The following is a 23816-nucleotide window of genomic DNA, read 5'->3' on the forward strand; positions in this document are numbered from 1 at the left end:
CTTTTATAAATGAAATGAGCTTTGCATTTGATAGCATGCGCATGCCTTGGCCCATGGTCATGTCAGGCGTAGACTTGACTTACATTACACAAAAATTGAGAATGAAGTTGTGTACCAGAAGAAGAAGCGAAGAATTAAGAGTACGAACAGACTAGAAAAAGCTATCACTAAACCTGATATATAGTTGTCATAGCTAGGCTGGTAACTACATAGAAATATTATTAGCTTTAAGAAAACTAGAGCCTCCTTTGTTTGATCCTCTGAGGTGATTTTGCATTGCATGGTTATGTACTCCAAATAAATATAGCTCCAGCCCTTAAAAGCAACTGGGCAAGCTCGTTTTGGACGTTGAGCCTTATGAGTTCATCAGCACCACCTATAAGTTGTTGTCCAATGAACACTGCTGGTACAGTTGGGCGACAACCCAGCTGAATCAGTGCCCTCTCTATTTGCTGTCCATTTGCCATGTTGTCAACCTCTATAACGTTCATGTTGGCACCAAAGCTGCGTATGAGAGCCTTCACAGAATGGCTAATGCAGCAATTGCTCTTGCTGAAGATCACCACTGGCTTATCAGCATACAAAGATGCCAGTAAGTCCATTGCCACAAAATCTGAGTATTTTAAAGGTTAACTCTTAACTACGGTACAAGGGGCTTGAAGAATTTTTGTTTTGCTCTGTTGAACTTGAGCTCCAGAGAAGGTCTATTTATATTAGCTTCAGCTGGTTTATTCTGGTAGCTGTGCATGTAGAATAACATCTAAAAAAAGGTTCTAAAAGTTTTGTAGTTAGTGAATTCCTAATATTCCTTCCTTGATTGTTTGATGGTAACCACCCATATGCTTTGCCAAAATGAATGAGGAGCAACTTATGGTCGCCTCATTGTATCCAACCCATGATCGTGGCTATGTTAAGCTTATAGCTCCATTGCCAATCCAAAAGAAAGATCTTTAGTCACTAACATATTGTTAAAACAAGTGCAGGGGAATTTAGCACCCTGGATTTAAAAATGTAGCAACATCTATAGCATGTTTGCTTTTGTGTTTTACTAAAGAGAGACTCGTGTTAGAAGCTGCAAAGAGTGCTTCTCCGTTGAACGGGGATGTGATATGCTGCATGTACCTTTCATGTTAGATTTCCAAATACAAGCTTACCCTCTTGTAGGGAATGGAGGAGAGAAAAATGTGAAATTTGAATTGGAAGAAAAATAAAAAGAAAGAAATTTCTTAATTTGTGTCTACAAGTAAATCTTTTCTTCAACACATGATTTTTGTTTTTTCCCATCTCTCTCTCTCTCTCTCTCTCTCTCTATATATATATATATATATATATATATATAATTAATGTCTTAATAAGAATATATGCGTGATATGGTAGGTATATTTTTGTTAATCTAGCCCAAAGATGTCACTAAAATATACACTAGGATCGCACAGAAAATGGGAGCAGAAAGCCTTATGTAGGGGAAGATGCTGAGAAGACGTTCTGCGTTTTAGAGCATATGAATTTTACCGAACAGTGGCAAACTGTGGCATATTCCTACCAATCTTCCAATGGGTGGTAGTATATTATTGAGTTATTTATGTGCTCCAAATACAAAAGTATTGGATATAAGTAGGTTTACATTATTTGCTTCCCCAGTAATTTTAGGTAACTTTATAAGGATCAATCACCCTTTCTTAGGCATCTTTGTTTGTTTGGTATAATTAGAAACTTTTCTAGACAACTTTAATCTCATACAGAGGTTAAATTCTCTATAGGTAACTCTTTTCTATGAAATTTGATTATTAAGGAATGAAAGTTGAATCTAAGAGAAAGGTGAAGGTGAAACTCCATGGGAGGAAGAGAAGTAGCTAAAGGAGTAAGTGACGTTTTCATGTTGTTGCCATGTGCCAATAATTATTTCAATCGCATAGGGTTAATCTATATCTTAGGATAAATATGATAAAATCAGATGAAAAGTTATGAAAAACAGTCATTACTGAAATCGTAAGTATAAAATCTCCCTTAGAAGAAGTAACATTTCTCAAAATAGAAAATAGAATAGTAATCTAGCCTTTTAAAATGATTACTGAAAAAGAAAAATTAACATAAAAAATATTCAGAACATTGATAAAAGCAAAGAAGAAAGTTAGAAAAAAAAAAAGTAAAAATACGAAAAATGATACAATTTTTATGCTTAAAATTTTCTCTTTCTCTACATTGACACTATTTTTTTAAAGAAAATTAATAAATTATATATAATTATGTAGGTAAACTATATTTTAATATATATATATATATAACACTTACAATTTCTTTATTAATTATTAATATTAATTTTCATATAATAATAAAATAAATAATAAATAAAATATTAATTTTAATTATTAATACATATTTTTATTTAATTTAATATTATTTTTTTATTTTAAATTATTTTAATTCTAATATATATTTTTAATATTTTTTATAATAAATTCTTTAATAGTTTTTTAAAAAATTTATTATTTATCAAATTTGTAAACTTACATTTTATGCATTTTAAAAAATTAAAAAAAATCTTTTTCAATATCACATCAATTACAAATTTCAATAAACTTTTTTTACAAATCTCCTCTAATATATCCCAATCCAAACCATCTCACTTTTCTATCAAATCATTATAAATCCTCTTTCTCAAATTCCCTCCCTAATCCATAAGTAACAATAAATGAATAAGGCGTAGAAAAACCTTATGGAGAAAATTCAAAAAATAATAATCGAATAGAAAAGATAATAATCTTTAATAAAACCTTTTTAAGTTTTCAAAAGAAGAATTAAGAGACTTAAAAATAGGGAAAAAAAACTAACTAACACGGCTTTGGACAAAATAAATTAAAGATTACTCTAGTAGAAGAAAAATGATTTGTATTGTGTCAATTGATATCTCTTGGTTTCATTAAACTATTTTAGTTGTGCTTGATTTCTTAAAATTGTAGTTTCAAGCCGATTTTTTCAATATAACATAAGTCTATATTAAAATTTTGTAAATTGAAGTAGTTAGATAGAAAGTATGATAGGTACAAATCACTCTTTCCTACTTCATATGTTACTGGTATCTTAATTGATGTTATTTAGACTTAAATTTGTTTTTGTGTCTATTTTGTATGTCTACCTTAAGTCATTTGTTGTGCTAATTGACATGTGTTGACATTGGATTTCATATTGTTCAACACTGAAATTGTGACAGCTAAAGAAAAGCAACTTAGAATTCCATTATTTTGTTTTTTTTATTATGTTATGTTTTGTGAATAATTGGAATGTTTTCAAAACAAATAGGACATGAAATGCAAAGTGATAATGCATATAATATATTTCAGGGTGTAGATTTGATAGTAACAAATTCAAATTGTTCGAATAGATATTTATTGGTGAGATATTTAAACTTTTGTTCTATACAATTCTTTAAGACAAAGTATGTTATGCTCTACATCTTTCCATGGTCAACATTAAAAACTTGGCGACTACACTATTTTTTTTTTATCATCTCTCATTCTATTTTTAATTTTGATAAGTTGTGTCAAAATTAATAATCTTTGAAATTATGATTTTCGAATATAAATTTTATTCATTCTAAATTTTTTAATTTGTTATTAAATACCGAAATTGAATTATCAGTCATATTACTTTTTCATATTTAATTACATATATCAAAACAATGTAATTTTGTAAATTATTTTTATTCAAAAATTTAAAATCATGGTCGCATTTATATAAAAATATCATGTGCATTGCACGTACTCAGAGCACAAATTCTCTTCATCCAAAAAAATCTTGTCTCCAACTAACCATCTTCCCATCCAACTTTTTAAGTAAGAAGGTGTTCAATATATACACAATGATATTAAAGTTTTTATTTTAATTCAGTTAAAATATCTTCCTTCTTGCATTTATTATGATAGAAAATTAACTAGCCAATAGTTTTATACATATTTGAAAGAAAAATAAAACAACCAACATACCAATAGTGTATTTTTGTTATTGTATCGGTAAGTACCAAATGAGTTTTTCTCGGTCTCGAGTCTAAAAACATAAAAGAATAGAAATAAAAGTCCAACAACAACATGATGACATTGAATGAGTCAACCCACATTCTGGAATATGCGAAAAATATCTCCAACGTAACAAACTATCTCTAACGTAACAAACAAAACCGAATAAACTAAAAGATACACCTCAAATATGAAGGAACTGCCATGCACGTCAGTTAACAATTGATCCAGCCCATAAGGAACAAAGTCCATAAATCAAGCACTATAAATAGAGCCTTCTATGGAGAAGTAAGGTACGTTTTTGACATTCTATAAAAGTATACCTAAATTCTAGCACTGACTTGACTGTTAGAGTGCAATCACAGGCACCTCCCGACCGACCGAGCATCAATATTGAAGGAAGGAGGCTTAAAGACATTTGGAGATCATCGACACGTCAACAATTGTGCATTCAATCACAAGTACTATCTAGGCCCCTTAGCCTATACATGTACAATTGGTGCCCACCGTGGGGCCGAGATATTACTCAATTTCCAGTAGGAAATAGAAGCCAACAACAATGATATCAACAAGGAACAACACTAACAATGATCGTACAACAAATGAGCAGATAGCTATGATCCAAGCCCTTCAAGCACAAATGGAGGAATTGCGACAAAAGGGGATTGCAGATCAACTACGTATTGAGGAGGATCGACATCGACATGAGGAAGAGATGTCCCTTTTGAAAGAACAAAATAAATGTTTGCAGCAATGACTTGATGGACATGAGTAGAAAGAACAATCCCCGAGCACCACCAACCCATCAAACCCATCCAACCCATCAAACATATCCACCCGCACCAACTCTTCAAACCCATCAAACTCACCAAAGCTCCAGAAACAATCATATCCCGAATGATGAAGAGGACCCAAGAGTACACCCGTTCACAGATGAGATTATTGACACACCATTTCCCGCCAAATGGAAAGGGTTAACCATCAAACTGTTCCATCGACCCGAACGAACACTTGAATGTCTTCAATACACAAATATCCTTATATACAACCAACAAGTCAGTATAGTGTAAGGTTTTTCCTACCTCTCTCCAAGAGGGACCATTAGGTTGGTTCACCGGTCTTCCTCCCAACTTCGTGGGAAATTTCAAAGTCTTAGCACCAAAATTCATCACGCAATATGCGACAAGTCGACCACATCATACTTCATCCATATCCCTCCTTAAGGTAAAACAAGAAAAAGGGAGAGTCCTTACGAGCATTCACTACAAGAAAATGACCATTTAGTCACCGAATTCAGCGACCGAAAATTAGTGGTCGCAATTTACGACCGAAATTGTCACTAAATATTCTCAGTCTCAAATCTGCGATCGAAATTGCCACTAAATATTCTCAGTCTCAAATCTGCAATCGAAATAGCGACTGAATGAATTGTTAATGATGTTAGTTAGTTTAGCGACTGAACATGAGAGTGACAAAACCATTGGTCGCTAAAGTGGTGGCTGTTTTCAATAAATTGGAAAAAATATATCTGCGACCGAATTAACGACCAAAAATGTTTATTTTTTAGCCACCGATTTTCTTTCAGTCGCTAAATGTAATTGTTTATTTTTGTCACCGAATTAGCGACCGAAAATGTTTATTTTTTAGCCACCGATATTCTTTCAGTCGCTAAATGTAATTGTTTATTTTTGCCACTGAATTAGTCACCGAAAATGTTTACTTTTTAGCCACCGATTTTCTTTTGGTCGCTAAATATAATTGTTTATTTTTGTCACCGAATTACTCACCAAATATGTTCATCTTTTAGCCACCAATTTTTTTTTCGGTCGCTAAATATAATTGTTTAATAATAATAATAATGATAATAATAATAATAAATAAATAGGTTGAATGTGACAATGATAAAGAGATTTAAAAATTAATTAGTAATGAAGATGAATGATAGATTATAAATGTAAATATAAAACTAAATCATCATTACTAAAAATACATGTTCTTAAATGTGAATACAAAATAATAAATATAATTAAAATAAAAAAGTTTACTAAAACTGCTATTAAAGTTAAAATAAATGTAGATAAAAGTGTGTAATTTTTTCTATTACAAAAATATTAACTACTATTATAGAAATTTTAAACGCCTTCCAACCTCACGTTCCAGCAAAACCCAAAACCTCAAAAATCCTTAATCCCAAATTTCATCCTCCAAAGCGTATTCCAAATCCCAAATCCCCTCGAACTCCAAAACTACTCCCAGATCCGCCCACACATTGATAGTTTTCTTCAAATGCTTCCATGGTTTGGTTCTTTTTCGATTCCTTCTTCCAATTCACGTGCTACTCAAGCTCATGGTAGTCATCGTCTTCTTCTTCGTTCTTCTGCGGTTCGTTCTTCTTCATTTTTTCTTTGATTTTCTCATGGTTAGGATTTAGGAATGAGCTTGTTTCCAAATTGTGTTTTTAATCCTCTTATGGAGAAATGTTCCTAATCTCTCTTGGTCTCCCCCTTCCCCCTAAAACATTACAATCTATAAAGCTTCAGAAGCATCTTAGTGATGAAGATCATCCATATCATAACTTTAGCACAGGTCAGTGGTTGATTTAATTTCTTTTGTTTTTTAAACTCGTACAATTGAACTTTGAACTTTTGCACTATCCTACTTGTGGTTGAATTATTTTGTCAAAGAACTGATAATGAGTTATCCTTGCTTATGTGTCCAAAATCTTTTAAAAAATCCAGTATGATAATTTTTCATAATTATTATTTTAATATTAAGAATAACTGGCTACTTGATGAATATGATAATGAATGCTAGGAGCTAGGTTTTATATTTTTTTTTTCGAGTTATCTTTTTGGCTTGTCAGAGATTGACGACATGTGGAATATTTTTCCGCCATACCGAAACATTAGGAAGTATTTTCAGACTGGTGCTTTGTAATGCTCCTCCTGACATGCTTTCTTTATCATCAAGTTAATTGCTTTCTTGCTTTATATTTCCTTTTCTCAACTCTTGTAGTCTCACCAGGATAATGAAATGATTGGACAATTTCAAACGAAGTTAAGTATTGGAAAAGCTTCTCACAAGTTTTGAGGTCATGTATATGAATATGTTGTGTAGGTGAGTGGATTAATATCTTGTATGAACTACAGTTTAGAGAAGAATTTTAAACTAAGTCTATTTATGTGTCAAATATATGCATCTCTCCAAATTACTCCTTGTACAGCTACTACCTTGAAGTAATTGAACTTTGATTATTTTAATTCTCATCTTATATTTTGAAAATAATTGAAACAAGTTCACCAATTATGCAGCTGCATACTTTCATTTATTTAATGAACTCAGTTGTGTCATTGCTAACATATGCATGCCTATGGAATCTTGAGGAGATTCTTGCCTGAAGAGAAGGTGGAGGTTGTGAAAGGTCTTTCACTCACTACTGATGGAAATGGTGTTGTTTTTTAACTACCAGCTGAAGATATAGATACATATCTTAGTGGTAAAGTTTCACTTGACTATTGAACTGGAATTTTGTTCGTATTTCAAATTTCAAATAACTTGACTTAGGATTTGAGCTTTTTCTGCACTAGAGTATGGGACAACATTTCTGCATATAGCTTTTTATCTTGGTCATGTTTTTCTTTGAATCACATTTGTCCTTCAGGTAAGGAAAATGAAGCTAATGTAAGTCTAGAGGTGTTGAAAGCCTTGCCCCGTTTGCAACAGAGATGGTGAGTTTTCACTCTGCTCCGTCTGGTACATTGCTGCATAGCTGCCACGTGGAAATGAAGAAATAGTTGATGTTGGCTAGGATAAGGAGGATTCAAGTAAAGATGGATTCAACGTGTACACCCATTAAACATGTTTTATGTTTTACTGTTTTGTTATTGATACCTTTTTTTGTATTTTTTTTATGGGGAAGCTTAAGTTTAGTTTTTTAGTATGTTCCTTGATTTTCACAGGAGAAAGTTTTATGTATTAGTATATTTATATATGCTATATTTTTTAGAATATTTTTTAAAGTTCATTCTTGTTTAGTTTGATTGAATTTTGAGTATCTATAAGCAGGTTTTAATATTTTTTATAAAATGATCAAAATACCATTTTAAATAGATATTAATAATACATATAAAAATAGTCACCGAAACCGATTTGGTCGCTATATCTACAAAGATGTTGTTTAGCGACCGAAATAAAATCGGTCGTTGTAGTTAAAAAAAATATTTAGTCACCGAAATCAAATTTGTCGCTATAGGAGTCTCCATTTAGCCATCGAATTAGCCACCAATTTTTTTTAATTAATTATTTTAATCCATTAGCGACTAAAAATGGTGGTTGCTATCACCTTCTATTTCAGTCACCGATTTAGCCACCGATTTTTTTTATAAAAGTTTGGTCACTAATTTGGTCTCTGAATTTTGGTGACCAAATTTTCTGCAACCGATTTAGTCATCGGAATTTCGGTTGCTAATTTGGTTCCTGAATTTTGGTAACCAAATTTTTTGCGACCGATTTAGCCACCAAAATTTTGGTTTCAAATTAGCAACCACTTTATAATTCGGTCGCTAAAGGCTTTGCGACTAGGGTTTTCGCTTCCATCTTTATTTAGCGACCGATTATAATGCTTTTAGCGATCGAATTTGGTTGTCGCTAAAAGTGATTTTTTTGTTGTGATTCATTGATAGATTCAACAAAGTATGCTTGGGTATAAGAAATTTGATGCCCGAGATATCCAGGCATCATCTGATCGGAGTAATCCTTCTTGGCTGATTCACTGAAAGCTTAATCAAACGACCAACCAAAAATATGGAAGAATTGAGGAATCGTGCCACTAAATTCATGCAGATCGAAGAACATATTGACTACCATAAAAGTCATCAAAGTGAAGGTGCCAACAAGGGGAAAGAAAGGAAAAAGATAGAAGCAACCGACCCTTGCCAGGTTGGTCTGAGCAATTCAGAGAAAATCAGGGTCCCCAATTTCTTAATTACACACCTCTTACCGTCCCGAGGGGATGAATCTTGGATGAGGCATTGCAGGCCAAGCTAAACGTTGTCAGTATCACGGTAACTATGATCATACGACTGAATGATGCCATGCGTTGAAAGATAAAATAAAAGAACTTGATCAAGCTGACCACTTTCAAAGATTCATCAAGACCAATACCAATGTGTATTGGTCCCCAAAGAGGGATCGCTATCCACCCAGAGGACAAAGAGAAAACTACGATAGGTCTAGGCGAGGAGACTCACGTCGACATGATGACAACCAACGTTCAACGAGACAAAATCGAAGTGAAAGTCCAGTAAGAAGAATGTGATCGCAAAGTGAAAGTCCTGAGAGGAACAACTGGACTAGACGTAGGGTCCAAAAGGTTATTAACACTATTGTCGGACCAGTCTCACTCGACGTACCTGGACAAGAAGTCAACATCATAGTTGGAGGTTTTACGGGAGGTGGATGCTCTAACTCAGCTAGAAAGAAACATATTCGAGCCATCCAGTCGGCCCATTCCACACCCACCAAAACTGATTGAGGATGCCCTCGATTACTTTTACCGACGATGATTTCACTGCCATAGATCTTGCACAGAACGACCCCATGGTAATCACAGTGGAAATAGACAAGTTTGCGATCAACAAAGTCCTGGTGGATCAAGGTAGTTTTGTGGATATCCTTTACTGGAAGACTTCTAAGAAAATGAAGATTCATGAAATAGAAATCCAGCCGAATGATGAACAGATTGTCGGATTCTCAGGCGAGCGAGTAGTTACTAGAGGATTTATTGATCTATATACTACATTCGGGGAAGAAGGGAGTATGAGCAAAACCATTAAGATCATATATTTATTGGTTAATGCAAATACTTCTTATAATATACTCCTTGGACGATCGACCATAAATCGTCTTAAAGCGATAGTCTCCACCCCTCACCTAGCCATGAAGTTTTCATCAACGACGGGAGATATCGTCACGATCCATGTAGATCAGAAAGTTACTCGCGAATGTTATGTCGCAAGTCTAAAGGTTGAACCAACCCGAAGACTATATAGAGCATCACCATGCGGTCGGTCTCGTGAAAGATCAGGACGATCGACCGAAAGACAGTCTCGTGACTAAAGCACGAGAGAGCACATGATTGCACTTATTGATTTAGACCCCCGTCTTGACGAAGCCTGCATAGATTCGGGCGAAGACCTTCGTCCCTTGCCCCTTCGAGATGACGATCATAAGACACACATGGGAACGTCCTTGTCTCAGTCTCGGTCACCGGACACCCGAGTCAATCAACATAAAAGAATAGAAATAAAAGTCCAACAACAACATGATGACGTTGAATGAGTCAACCCACGTTTCAGAATGTGCGGAAAATATCTCCAATGTAACAAATTATCTCTAACGTAACAAACAAAACCGAATAAACTGAAAGATACACCTTAGATATGAAGGAACCGCCGTGCACGTTAGTTAACAACTAATCCAGCCCATAAGGAACAAAACCCATAAACCAAGCACTATAAATAGTCCTTTTGTGGAGAAGTAAGGTACGTTTTTTTACATTCTATAAAAGTATACCTAAATCCTAGCACTAACTTGAGCGTCAGAGTGCAATCACATGTACTCTCGACCGAACGAGCATTAGTATTGAGGGAAGGAGACTTAAAGACATTTGGAGATCACCAACACGTCAGCAATTGTGCATTTAATCATAGATACTATATAGGTCCCTCAGCCTATAAGGTACAATTATTATTAGCCTAAACACCTCTTCAATCTCATGAACATGAGTCAATTTATAGTACTTGAAAATTTTCACCATAAATTGCCTAATACTCTACCTATGCTAAAGGGAAAAAAAACAAATTTTATGCACTTCGTACCTAAGTTCTAGGACATATGCATCCGTCTTGAACATTAGAATATTTATAATTTTATACATTAATATTCATTTTATCAAAATAATCTTTGATATTTTATAAGTGCATGAAAAAATAATTGATAAGATTTTTGAATATGTATATAACATACATTGTACATAAAATTAATCTTGTAGTTTTATTAAACATTTTGTATTTTTTAAGTCTAGACAGAGTGCTCGGATGTTCGGTGCACAGGTGTGAGTAGGTCAGCTCGGTTGTTGGGCCCAAAGGGTGGGTCACGAATTTGGCCAAATTATGTTGATAAGCCCGTTAGAGACTAATTAAAATAATATTTTTGTTATATATTAAAATAAGATTATTAGCAGAATATGTTTTTTAACCTAATAGATAAGTGTGTGTGGTTGTTAAGATACGTAAATACAAGCATACAGTTGTTGGTTGAAAAGATAAAGTTTTTAAATAAGAGAAGCATCGTAAGTAAGGGTGCCCACATAAAACATAATATTTTCCTGCTGTTACACCTGAAGTGGTGCCCCGTTGGCAGGTGATTTTCCTGTTATTGTTTTATTCTTCCAGTAGAGATAAGATTCTCATGAGAGAAAACTATTATGAGAGTAGTTATAAAAGGGGCTTGAGCCCCCCGTAAATGTACGTTGTTTCTGAGACTAAGATTGAATACTTATTTGATTTTAGTAATCTCTCACTCACTTGATCATCGGAGTGTGATCAACAGGTAGAGTCTCCTCTGTTTCAACGAAGCCACATTCCAGTGCAAAGAGAAGACGTAGAAAAGATTTTAGAGGAGACAAATCAAAAGTGAAACTTCTCACGAGAGTCAATCAGCGAAAAAGTCAACCGACGAGAACACTTAATATGATACATCTTAAAAAATTAATATATATATATATATATGTGAATAAATTAAATGTCCTTGTAACTTGAAAAAAAAGTTTAAAACCTTTCGAAATAGAAAAATAATTCACACATATATTATTTTTAAAACTAGTTTAAATAATTCACAATAATTCTCTCTCCCTATATTATTTTTTTAAAATCATTATTTAAATTAATTACAAATTCTTTTTTTTTTATAGATGAAATAAGTTGCTTTTGTTTTATCTAATAGTGTTTTAAGACTTTATTTCTGAAGTGTTGGAAACAATTATAGCATGGAAATCTCTAAATCCAAATCTGCTTAAATATTGTTCATAAATAATAACTATTATTAATGAAGTAAATATTTTAATTCATGAAGCAAAATTTGTGATTGATATATTGGCTTAAAATATATTATTTTCTGTACAAAAATTTAGAATTAAAGTTTTGATATATATATATATATATTTACTGATATTTTCTCATTATTGTTATTTGTATAAATAATTAATAACATTTTCTAATATAGTTAAGACTGATAGTAAAAACGTACGTGGAAACAACACACACAATCATGAATCAACTGCAGAAAATAAACAACACAAGAATTAACGTGGTTCGGTCGCCAACTACAACCTACATCCACACGAGCAACTATTAGATTTTATTTCTTTCGTGTTGCGTACCAAATTACAAACACAATGATGTCTTTAAATAGAGATAATAAAGGGACACAATAATTAAGCTCACTCACTAAACATGTGTCTAGTCAACCCAACCTAATTGGTCCTGGCTTCATACCCAACAATCTCCCATTTAAAGCCACGGAACAATGTTCACCTACGCTTCAACTGTGTACATGTACTTCTGTAATCTGTCGACGAAACTCAATGTTCTACCTCTAGTTGCCACCAACCTTCTTAATCATTTTGAAGACTTCGTTAAAACTCCCCTGAGTTTCAACACGTCAGTCACTGACCCGTTCTCTGTTCCTACCGACTCCCACTTACAGGAACTGTCGGATCCTGAAACAACCTGAGAACAAACACTCTCCATATACCCGTTCTCTGTTCCTACTGACTCCCACTTACAGGAACTGCCAGATCCTGGAACAACCTGAGAACAAACACTCTTCATATTCCCGTTCTCTATTCATACTGACTCCCACTTACAGGAACTGCCAGATCCTGGAACAACCTGAGAACAAACACTTTCCATATTCAACAAGAAATTTTCTGGAGAAGTTTCAACCACTGGAATACTGGTTCTCCTAACCCACTGTCGTTTAGGAACTTTAGCTGAAGCACGACCCGTGCTCCCACTGCCACAAGTACCTCTGACTGGTCTACCTAAACCTTTCCATGCTCGTTCATCTTGAATCTGACCTGTGGCTCTGGGTTTCTCTCTTGTAAAGACAACCCTCTTCTGCCCACGAGATTCTGTGAACCGGACTTTGTTTATCTTATGACCTGGGATGGTCACTCCCTCATACGGTAATCCGACCATATACAACGAACCTTTCTTTCTTCCGCAGGCCATGACAAGATTTCCCTTGACAACCTTCCATTGCTGATTTCCGAACTTCACTTCATGTCCCTGTTTATCCAACTGCCTAACAGAAATCACACTTTTTGTTAAGCTTGGAACAACTCTGACATTCTTCAAAGTCCAAAAACCAACTGGTGTCTTCAACACTATGTCACCCATGCCCGTTACCTTTAGAGTTCTATTGTCCGCTAGTCTTACCTTTCCAAAGTCCCCTATAACTAGATTCTGCAATGCTTCACTGTTGTGGGTAGCATGAAATGAAGCACCAGAATCCATGACCCAGGAATCCACACTACTCTCCGCGCAACAGACTAAGAGGTCCTCGTCCGCGGAATCTTCTACAATTCTGACTTGTTTATCATTTGGGCATTGATTCCTGAAATGCCCCACCTCCTTGCAGTTCCAACATGTTACACTTGAGCAATCCCAAGTCTTTGACTGACTCCTTCCTTTGTTCTTGCTCCCACTATCTTTGATATTTCTCTTACCTCTCATGACATATAGCGATTCACTAGATAATTCCCCAGAACTCCTTCTTCGGATATCCTCGCCAAGAATGAAATCACGAATCTTCTCAAAAGTGAATCCATTGGATCCCGCTGAACTGGTAACTGCTGTAACCGTTCCGGATCAACTGTCAGGCAAAGACGATAACAGTAGTAAAGCTTGAACTTCATTATCGAACTTAATGCCCACTGACATAAGTCTGGCTAAGATCGAATTCGTTTTATTGATGTGCTCAGTAACTGAACTATCTTCCTTCATCCTTGTGTTTACCAATTCTTTAATCAGAAACACCTTGTTTGCAGCAGATGGCTTCTCGTACATGTTAGACAATGCTTCCATGATACCTTTCGTTGTCTTCTCCTTCAAAATGTTGAACGCAACATTCTTACTCAAAGAGAGTCGGATAACGGACATAACTTTCCGATCCAAACCTGCCCACTCTGCATTAGACATCTTTTCTGGCTTGTCATCCAAAGCCACGTCCAAATCTTTTTGAACTAGCAAATCCTCAATTTGCATTTTCCACAAACTGAAATCTATACCATCGAATTTTTCAATTCAGAACCTCCCTTCTTCTGTCATCTCAAATGACTAGACGAGATACTCGGTACAACTGATTTCAGATCTTGGCAATCTTTTTTTTTTTTAAATCAAGAACACAAAAATTGCACCACCCAAAATCACTCACCAACAGACCTAGTCGCAGTCCCCACTGCCCTTGCCGCTGTTGTGAGGCAGATCTGGGAGCCTCCTCCTTGCACCGCTGTGAAACCCTAAGCCTTGGGACGCTGCTGCAACCCCTGCAAAACCCTAGCTTTGGGATGCTGCTGCCGCCTCTGCGAAACCCTAGCTTTGGAACACTACTGTAGTCGCAATTTTCACGTCTCGTCGATTAATTTCTGCTGATCGGATCTCTAGTGTGTGAACGAACCAAAGCTCTTGATACCAGTTGATAGTAAAAACGCACACAGAAACAACACACACAATCACGAATCAACTGCAAAAAATAAATAACACAAGATTTAACGTGGTTCGGTCGCCAACTGCAACCTACATCCACACGAGCAACTATTAGATTTTATTTCTTTCGTGTTGCGTACCAAATTACAAGCGCAATGATGTCTTTAAATAGAGATAATAAAGGGACACAATAATTAAGCCCACTCACTAAACATGTGTCAGGTCAGCCCAACCCAATTGGTCCTGGCTTCATACCCAACAAAGACTAACATTTTTAGGTCAACTATGCGGTGCTTAATGTCATGTTTTAAAGAACTAAATGCTAAACATCTTAATACATGCATAACTTATCATATAACTTCAAATCTTAGCAAAGTAAACTTTTTTTAGAAAATCCATTCCAAGTTTTTAGATATTAATATATGTTTGATTATACTTTTGACCCTCCAGTTTAGTGTTAAAAAAATGTTGGTTTTCATAATTTAATTTCTCGATTTTAGTCTGTACATTTAAAATATAATCGATTTTACACAATTTTAATTCCTCATTGTGTGGTATAAACAATTAAAAATGTGTAATGTTATAATTCCATTGTTTACTTATCATTCAACTTTAATAATTAGACTCCGTTTGCGTTCGCACGGTGGCACGGCTACTCCATCACGGTGGCACGCTGCTTATGAACGACAGTGCTCAAGCTGAAGCTGAAGGCTATTCGAGACTTCTCCCTGACACGCTGCTTATGAACGACAGTGCTCAAGCTGAAGCTGAAGGCTATTCGAGACTTCTCCCTGACACGCTGCTTATGAATGACAGTGCTCAAGCTGAAGCTGAAGGCTATTCGAGACTTCTCCCGTATGAAATGCACTCTCTGAAAAACGGTTTAAAATTTTCTCAAAATATTCAAAACCTTAACGATTAAGAATTTTCAAATAAATAAAAATTAATTGTTTGCGTGGGCTTCACCTTCAGAATTTAATTCTTTGTTTAAATTTAATTTAAAATATTTAGCGTGGGCTAAACCTTCAAACATTTAAATTTTTATTATTTTTATACTTTTAATAGTGGCCGTTCCACCCACACAACTTATTTTTTTTTTTTTTTTTAAAGTTTGCGTGGGTATAACTCACGCTTTCTCACATTTTATTTGAATTTCATGAATAGTGAAGGCTTATTTAACACTATTTAGTGTCGACCTAAGACCTTAGGTTTTTTTTTTTTTTTTTCAGCTAAATAAGCAATTTCTTGTAGTGTAATTGTACCGGTACGGGGCGAGGCCGGGACCCACCTGGCTGCCCGATGCCCAGTCAACCTGACCGAGAGCAGGGGAACCTGGCTGAGGCCTTAGAAGACTTGGCCGACAGGCCGAAAGGTCGAGACCTTAGAAGACTTGGCCGGCAGGCCGGCAGGCCGAGACCTTGGAAGACTTGGCCGACTGTCCGAAAGGTCGAGACCTTAGAAGACTTAACTAAGACGACCGAGACCGCAAGGATTTGGCCGATGGCCGACCCACACCACGGGAACTTGGCCGATAGCCGAACCCTGTTACAATTAACACTCAAACAAAGGTCAGTAAAGCTAATCCATCATCAAGAAGTAGGTAATGCAACCCTAAGAGGTATCTACCTCGATAAACGGGCCCAACAAGGTAGGCCCATTAGAATAATATAAATAGCGCGCATCCCAAGGAGTAAGGTATGTCATTATTACTGTTCACCTACCTGAGAGCTAACCACCCGCTTTACTGACTTGAGCGTCGGAGTGCCTTCGCGGGTACCCCCACCATCCGGTGTTCACCCGACGACCGAGTCCCGAGTGCCGAAAGATAAGCAGAAGGAAGAGAAGGATCCCAGTTCATCACTCAACCACCTGCCCGACCGAAGGAAGGAGAAGAAGACTTCAACAGTTCTCTAGGTCCTATCTCCCTAGCAGGAACAATTGGCGCCCACCGTGGGGCCGAGGGAAACTAGCTGAAGGAAAAAAGTAGATGGTTTCGACAAGAAGCATGGAAAGAATGACTGAAGCCGACCAAACAATGCTGCTGCTGTCTCTCCAGAGGGAGATGGCCGAGATGCGAAGAAAGGCCGAGGAGGCCGCTCAGAAAAATGAGCAAGAGCTGCAAGTTCTCTGCAGGGAGAACGAAGATATGAGAAAGAAGCTGGGGGAGGGAGGACCCTCTGTCATACCGACGAACGTGGTCGGCAAGTCCTACACCTCTTCCCCCAACCCGGATGTGGCCGAGGGGACGAGAGGCCGACCCCCTCCCCGCGAGACTGAAATGGGCGACGAGTCGTGCCTAATCAGATCCACCCGGACGACCCTGACGGCCGACCCGAACCGCCGTCACCCCTTTACGAACAACATCATCGAAGTCCCACTTCCTGAGAAGTGGAAGGGCTTCAACCGAGACCGATATGACGGGTCGACCGACCCGGACGAGCATATGGACGCCTACACCACGCATATGAGTCTCTACACCTCGGACGACGCCGTCTTGTGCCGAGTGTTCCCCACATCCTTGAAGGGTGCAACCCTTAGCTGGTTCACCAAGCTCTCACCCAACTACATCGACAGCTTTGCCACGCTCGTCGCAAAGTTCAAAACACAGTTCGCGACCAGCCGGCCGCATCATCTGACCTCAATCGCCCTGGTAGGCATCCGCCAGTTGAAGGGAGAGTCGTTGAGAGCCTTCGTGGATAGGTTCAGTAAAGTGGCGATGAACATCCGAAATCTGAGTCCGGATGTCGCCATGCACCACATGCTGACGGCCCTGCGCCCGGGGCCCTTTGCCGACAACCTATGCACGCAACCGGCCGACAGCCTGGATGAGCTGAGAAAGAGAGCCGCTAAGTACATGCAGCTGGAGGAACTAAGAGAGTTCCGCAACCAGGCCCGTGCCGAGGCCGGCGGAGAAAGGAAGGAAGAAAAGGACCGCCAGGCGCGGCCGATACAGAGAACTGACCGGCGACGGGAGAATCGAGACCGACCAATTCGATTCTCGAGATACACGCCGTTGACGGCTGAGAGAGGGAGGATCTTGGACGAGGCCCTCAACGCCGAGTTGATCCCTCCCCCAAGGAAGGTAGCCAGCCCAAATAATGCCGACCGGAGGAAGCAGTGTCGGTACCATCAAAACACCGGACACTCGACCGACGAGTGTCAGGCCCTCAAGGATAAGATCGAGGAACTTATCCAGGCTGGGCATCTCCGCCGTTTCGTCAGGAATGGCCGAGACCAACCCGGCCGGGCGGATCCACCCAGGCGGACGAGGTCACCCCAGCGCGGCCGAGAAAACCAAAATAACAGAGGCGACCGGCAACCCGCAAGGGCCGACCCCCCTCGAAGGGACGATCCCCCAAGGGAGGGCAATAGGAGAGGTAACCGAAAGGTTATCAACACCATAGCCGGCGGTTTCGCCGGGGGAGGAAGCACAAACAACGCCCGGAAGAAGCACCTCCGGGCGGTACACCAGGTAAACGCCGTGGCGTTCCGACCAAGGATGCCACCCATCACGTTCACGGACGAAGACTTTAAAGGCGTGGACTACCGCCAGCAAGACGACCCGATGGTGATAGCGGTCGACATAGATCGATTCACCATAAGGAAGACCCTCGTGGACCAAGGAAGTTCGGTAGATATCCTCTACTGGAAAACTTTCAAGGCCATGAGAATGACCGAGGCCGAGATGATGCCATACGACGACCACGTGGTAGGATTCTCGGGCGAGAGAGTGGGTACCAAGGGATATATCGACTTGTACACCACCTTCGGAGAAGGGAGGAACACCAGGACCATCAAAATCCGGTACCTGGTCATCGACGCCAACACCTCCTACAACATCCTCCTCGGCCGACCATCCATCAACCGGCTGATGGCCATAGTATCAACCCCCCACCTCGCAATGAAATTCCCTTCAAAGACAGGAGACATTCTCACAGTCCACGTGGACCAGAAAGAAGCACGAGAGTGCTACGCCGAGAGCCTCCGGGTGGAGCCTCTAAGGGCAGACACCTCTCCCCTTCGGGCGAGAAAGTCCTCCCGAAAGGACCGCTCCCCCAGGAAGGACCGGCTGCAAGAGGCCCAGCCAACCGTGGCACTAGTAGACCTCGATCCCTGGACAACCGAGGACAGGCTAGAGGCAAGAGAGGAGCTGAGGAGGGTCCCCCTCCTCGACGAAGAGCACAACACGGCTGTAGGGACAGCCTTGGCGGCGGCCGAGGCCGAGGTCATGCACGCCGCGCTAAAAAAGAATGTCGACATGTTCGCATGGACGCCGGCCGACATGCCGGGAGTCAGCCCGGATGTCATCACCCATCGGCTGTCCATATTCAAGGAAGCTCGCCCGATCTCCCAAAAGAAGAGGGACTTGGGCGACGAAAAACGACTCGCGGCGAAGGAGGAGGCCGGAAAGCTCCTGTCGGTCGGATTCATAAGGGAGGCCCGATATACGACATGGCTGGCCAACGTCGTCATGGTTACCAAGCCTAACGGTAACTGGAGGATGTGCGTCGACTACAGAAACATCAACAGCGCATGCCCGAAGGACACCTACCCCCTCCCGAACATTGACCGCCTGGTGGATGGGGCGGCCGGCCACAAAATTATGAGCTTCCTGGATGCTTACTCTGGCTATAACCAGATAAGCATGCACCCGCGGGACAAGGAGAAGACGGCCTTCATGATGGCCGATGCCAACTACTACTACGAGGTCATGCCGTTCGGCCTCAAGAACGCCGGGGCGACCTACCAGCGCCACATGGACAAAATTTTCAAGGATCTGATAGGCCGGGCGGTAGAAGTCTATGTGGACGACATAGTCGTGAAGTCCGACTCGTTCGAGCAACATCTGAAGGATCTGGACGAGGTCTTCAAGGCCCTTAGGGGAGTCAACATGAAACTCAACCCCGAAAAATGTACCTTCGGGGTGGAGGGAGGAAAGTTCCTAGGCTTCATGCTCACCCACCGAGGGATAGAGGCCAACCCCGACAAATGTCAGGCCATACTCAGCATGAGAAGCCCGAACACCATGAAGGAGGTGCAACAACTCCTAGGACGGCTGACCGCCCTCTCTCGGTTTGTCCCCCGCTTGGCCGAGAGGACGAGGCCGATCGTTCAGTTGCTCCGAAAAGGTAAAAAATTCGTCTGGGACGACCAATGCGAGGAAATCTTCAAAAAATTCAAAGAGTTCCTCGCATCTCCGGCCGTCATCCAGAAGCCGAGACCCGACATCCCAATCCTGGTATATCTAGCAGTCTCGGAAGAAGCAGTCAGCGCTGCCCTAGTGCAGGAAGCCGAGGGCGAGGAGCGACCCATATACTTTGTCAGCCGAACCCTCCACTCGGCCGAGACCCGGTATCAGATGATTCAGAAGGTGGCTCTCGCACTCGTCCTCACGGCAAGACGGATGCGCCCATACTTCCAAAATCACTCCATAACTGTAAGAACCGACTACCCTATTTTTAAAATTTTATCTAAACCGGACCTTGCAGGGAGGATGATAGGATGGTCGGTCGAACTCTCCGAGTTCGACATACGTTATGAGCCGAGAGGCGCCATCAAGTCTCAGTGCTTGGCCGACTTCTCGGCCGAGCTGACACCACTGCCCACCCCCTCAGCCGGCTGGACTCTCTACGTGGACGGCTCCTCAAATAAAACAGCGTGTGGAGCGGGAGTCGTCCTGGAGGGGCCGGGCGACCTCCTTTTGGAACAAGCCCTCCAGTTCGGATTTCGGGCGACCAACAACCAGGCCGAGTACGAGGCCTTGCTGGCCGGGCTGAACCTAGCCTACGACATGGGAGCACGCGAGGTTACATGCAAAAACGACTCCCAGGTGATGGTCGGCCAAGTCAATGGAGATTTCGAGGTTAAAGAACCTTTGCTGCAGCGATACTACCACGCGGCCAAAAACAGTATCGCCCGCTTCAGCAAAGCACCTGTGCAACACATACCGAGGGAGGACAACAAGAGGGCCGACATCCTGTCCAAGCTCTCGGTCACCAAAAAGAAGAGCCATCAGAGGTCGGTCATACAAATATGGCTGAGACACCCAAGTGTGACGGAGGCCGAGGCCGAGGCCGAGTGCCTAGCTGTAGAGGAAGAAGAGGCTGAGGCCGGCAGTTGGATGACACCCATCATCCAATACCTGACGGACGGCACGTGCACGGCCGGCCAAGAGAAGGCGATGAAGCAACAATGCGCCCGGTACACCATGATCAACGAAGAGTTGTATCGGAGAGGCTACTCAACCCCCCTGCTAAAATGCATAACCAGCAAAAGGGCCGAGTACATCCTGGCCGAGATTCATGAAGGAGTCTGCGGAAATCACGTCGGGGCAAGGACTATGGCCGCCAAGGTCTTGAGAGTCGGCTACTACTGGCCGACCGTACAGGGCGATTGTGCCGAATACGTAAAGAAATGTGCCAAGTGCCAAGAATTCGGCCCCCTCCTACACACCAAGCCGGAAGAACTGCACACATCATCTCCCCGTGGCCGTTCGCCATATGGGGGATGGACATTATCGGTCCATTCTCCCCAGGGAAGGGGCAGACCAAATTCCTCCTGGTGGGAGTCGACTACTTCACAAAATGGATCGAGGCCGATCCTCTCGCCTCCATCTCAGCGAAGAATGTACAAAACTTCGTATGGAGGAGCATTGTGTGCCGATTCGGCGTCCCGCACACAATAGTGACTGACAATGGCCGACAGTTTATCGACCGAGGCCTACAGTCCTTCTATGACGACCTGGGCATCAAATCCATCACGGCCTCGGTGGAACACCCACAAACCAATGGGCAGGCCGAGGCCGCAAACAAGGTCATACTCAACGAGCTGAAGAAGCGTCTGGGCAAAGCAAAAGGCCGATGGACCGAAGAGCTGATCGAGGTACTTTGGGCATACAGGTGCACCCCCCAAACTACCACACAGGAAACACCGTACAGTCTGACATACGGAACCGAGGCAATGATCCCAGTTGAGGTGGTCGAGCCCACCATACGACGGCAGATGTTCGATCTCACCTTGAACGAGGAAAGCCTAGCGGTCAACCTCGACCTGGTAAGTGAGATGCGTGACAAAATCAAGATTCGGGAGGCTGCCTGCAAAGCCCGGGCGTCCAGACGGTACAACACCAAAGTCCGGCCGAGATGTTTCCAGAAGGGCGATCTCGTCTGGAGAATGCGCAGCGACGCCAGAAAAAACGAAGGGAAATTCTCATCCAACTGGGAGGGGCCTTTCCGAGTCCGAGAAGTCGCACAAGGAGGAGCGTATCATCTAGAATGGCTTTCGGGAAAAATTGTACCGAGGACGTGGAATGCCACGCACCTCAAGTTCTATTACAGCTAAAATCAATAAAAACACGCACTCTTTCCTCACCCAACCAGGGAGGTTTTAACGAGGCGTTTTCATCAAAGTGTTGGAAATATTCTACCGAACATCGCAGGTGCCGGCCTACCGAATGCCCACTTGCTCGATTAACATCGCACGTGCCGGCCCACCGAACGCCCACTTGCTCGATTAACATCTCAAGTGCCGGCCTACCGAACGCCCGCTTGCTCGATTAACATCGCAAGTGCCGGCCCGCCGAACGCCCGCTTGCTCGATTAACATCGCAAGTGCCGGCCCGCCGAACGCCCGCTTGCTCGATTAACATCGCAAGTGCCGGCCCGCCGAACGCCCGCTTGCTCGATTAACATCGCAAGTGCCGGCCCGCCGAACGCCCGCTTGCTCGATTAACATCGCAAGTGCCGGCCCGCCGAACGCCCGCTTGCTCGATTAACATCGCAAGTGCCGGACCGCCGAACGCCCGCTTGCTCGATTACCATCGCAAGTGCCGGCCTGACGAACGCCCGCTTGCTCGATTAACATCGCAAGTGCCGGCCTGACGAACGCCCGCTTGCTCGATTAACATCGCAAGTGCCGGCCTGCCGAATGCCCACTTGCTCGCTTAACATTGGCCGAACGCCCGCTTGCCCGATTAACATCGCAAGTGCCGGCCTGCCGAATGCCCACTTGCTCGATTAACATCGCAATTGCCGGCATGCCAAATGCCCACTTGCTCGATTAACATCGCAAGTGCCGGCCTGCCGAATCCAACATTCGCAAATAGTGGCCGAACGCCCATATTATACTTACTCGAATTTCGACGATCGTAGATATTGCCGATCGCCCTCATATCACTCGCTCGCATTTAATGGCCGATCGCCCACATTTCTACTTGCTCGAATTTTACATTCGCAAGTAAATGGCCGATCGGCGGTAATTTTACTTGCTCGAATTTTACATTCACAATTTAATGGCCGATCGTCCACATTTTTACTTGCTCGAATTTTACATTCGCAATTAAATGGCCGATCGCCCACATTCTCATTTGCTCGCATTTTACATTCGCAATTTAATGGCCGATCGCCCACATTTTTATTTGCTCGAATTTTACATTCGCAATTAAATGGCCGATCGCCCACATTTTCAGTTGCTCGAATTTTACATTCGCAATTTAATGGCCGATCGCCCACATTTTACTTGTTTGAATTTTACATTCGCAATTGAAGGGCCGACCGCCCATCTTCTTGGGAGACCGATTGAGTAACAATTTTTTATGCCAAACTGATAAAAGAAAGTTGGACGATGCATTAATAAACAAGAAAGACCGGGCGATACATCAAAAAGCAAAATAAAAAGGCCACACCCCGGCCAAGGGTAAAACCTAGTCTTGAACTTCCACGCACTCTCCCTCCTCAGCCTCGGCCTCCCCCTCATGGGTCCCGGCCGCTTGAGCCTCCGACGCCTCCAAAGCCCCCGCCTCGGCGCTTGGAATCAACCGACCCTGGTGAACTTCATAGTCCATATTAAAATCACCAGAGGCCGACGATCTCCCATAAAGAAAATGGGCTTGGCGCACGGCTCGGTTGAAGCACTGCTTAAGCAGCTCCTCCGACTCGTCATAATTCTGGTCGAGCTCAGCTTCAACCTGCTCCTTGGCAGTTTGGAGGGCGGCCAATTCAGCGGCCAAGGACGACAGCTTCTCCTCAGCCATCCT

At 41.5% G+C, this 23816-nt stretch overlaps 2 protein-coding genes across 2 annotated transcripts; one reads left to right on the forward strand and one right to left on the reverse strand.

Annotated features, from left to right (window-relative positions):
- Nucleotides 1-206: 206 nt before the first annotated feature.
- LOC137829628 (monothiol glutaredoxin-S1) lies at nucleotides 207-661 on the reverse strand. Its single transcript, XM_068636478.2, has one exon. It carries the CDS (start codon nucleotides 600-602, stop codon nucleotides 285-287), a length of 318 nt encoding a protein of 105 aa, XP_068492579.1. The 5' UTR covers nucleotides 603-661; the 3' UTR covers nucleotides 207-284.
- A 16108-nt stretch (nucleotides 662-16769) lies between these two features.
- LOC150025957 (uncharacterized) lies at nucleotides 16770-21467 on the forward strand. The gene is made up of 3 exons (XM_090304838.1): nucleotides 16770-19358; nucleotides 19422-19695; nucleotides 20272-21467. The coding sequence occupies exons 1-3, from the start codon at nucleotides 16770-16772 to the stop codon at nucleotides 21465-21467; spliced, it is 4059 nt and encodes a 1352-aa protein (XP_090160964.1).
- Nucleotides 21468-23816: the final 2349 nt, after the last annotated feature.

This window comes from Phaseolus vulgaris, chromosome 7 (genome assembly GCF_051622355.1).
Source record: "Phaseolus vulgaris cultivar YP4 chromosome 7, ASM5162235v1, whole genome shotgun sequence".
Classification (NCBI taxonomy): Eukaryota; Viridiplantae; Streptophyta; class Magnoliopsida; order Fabales; family Fabaceae; genus Phaseolus; species Phaseolus vulgaris.

What these genes read in the sequence shown, in the direction of transcription:
- LOC137829628 (XM_068636478.2), bottom strand. Translation starts at nt 602, where the DNA reads ATGGACTTACTGGCATCTTTGTATGCTGATAAGCCAGTGGTGATCTTC.
- LOC150025957 (XM_090304838.1), top strand. Translation starts at nt 16,770, where the DNA reads ATGGTTTCGACAAGAAGCATGGAAAGAATGACTGAAGCCGACCAAACA. An exon ending in TCCCGAACATTGACCGCCTG is followed by an intron (nt 19,359 to 19,421) that starts GTGGATGGGGCG and finishes GGCTATAACCAG; the next exon opens with ATAAGCATGCACCCGCGGGA. An exon ending in GAAACTCAACCCCGAAAAAT is followed by an intron (nt 19,696 to 20,271) that starts GTACCTTCGGGG and finishes CGGACCTTGCAG; the next exon opens with GGAGGATGATAGGATGGTCG.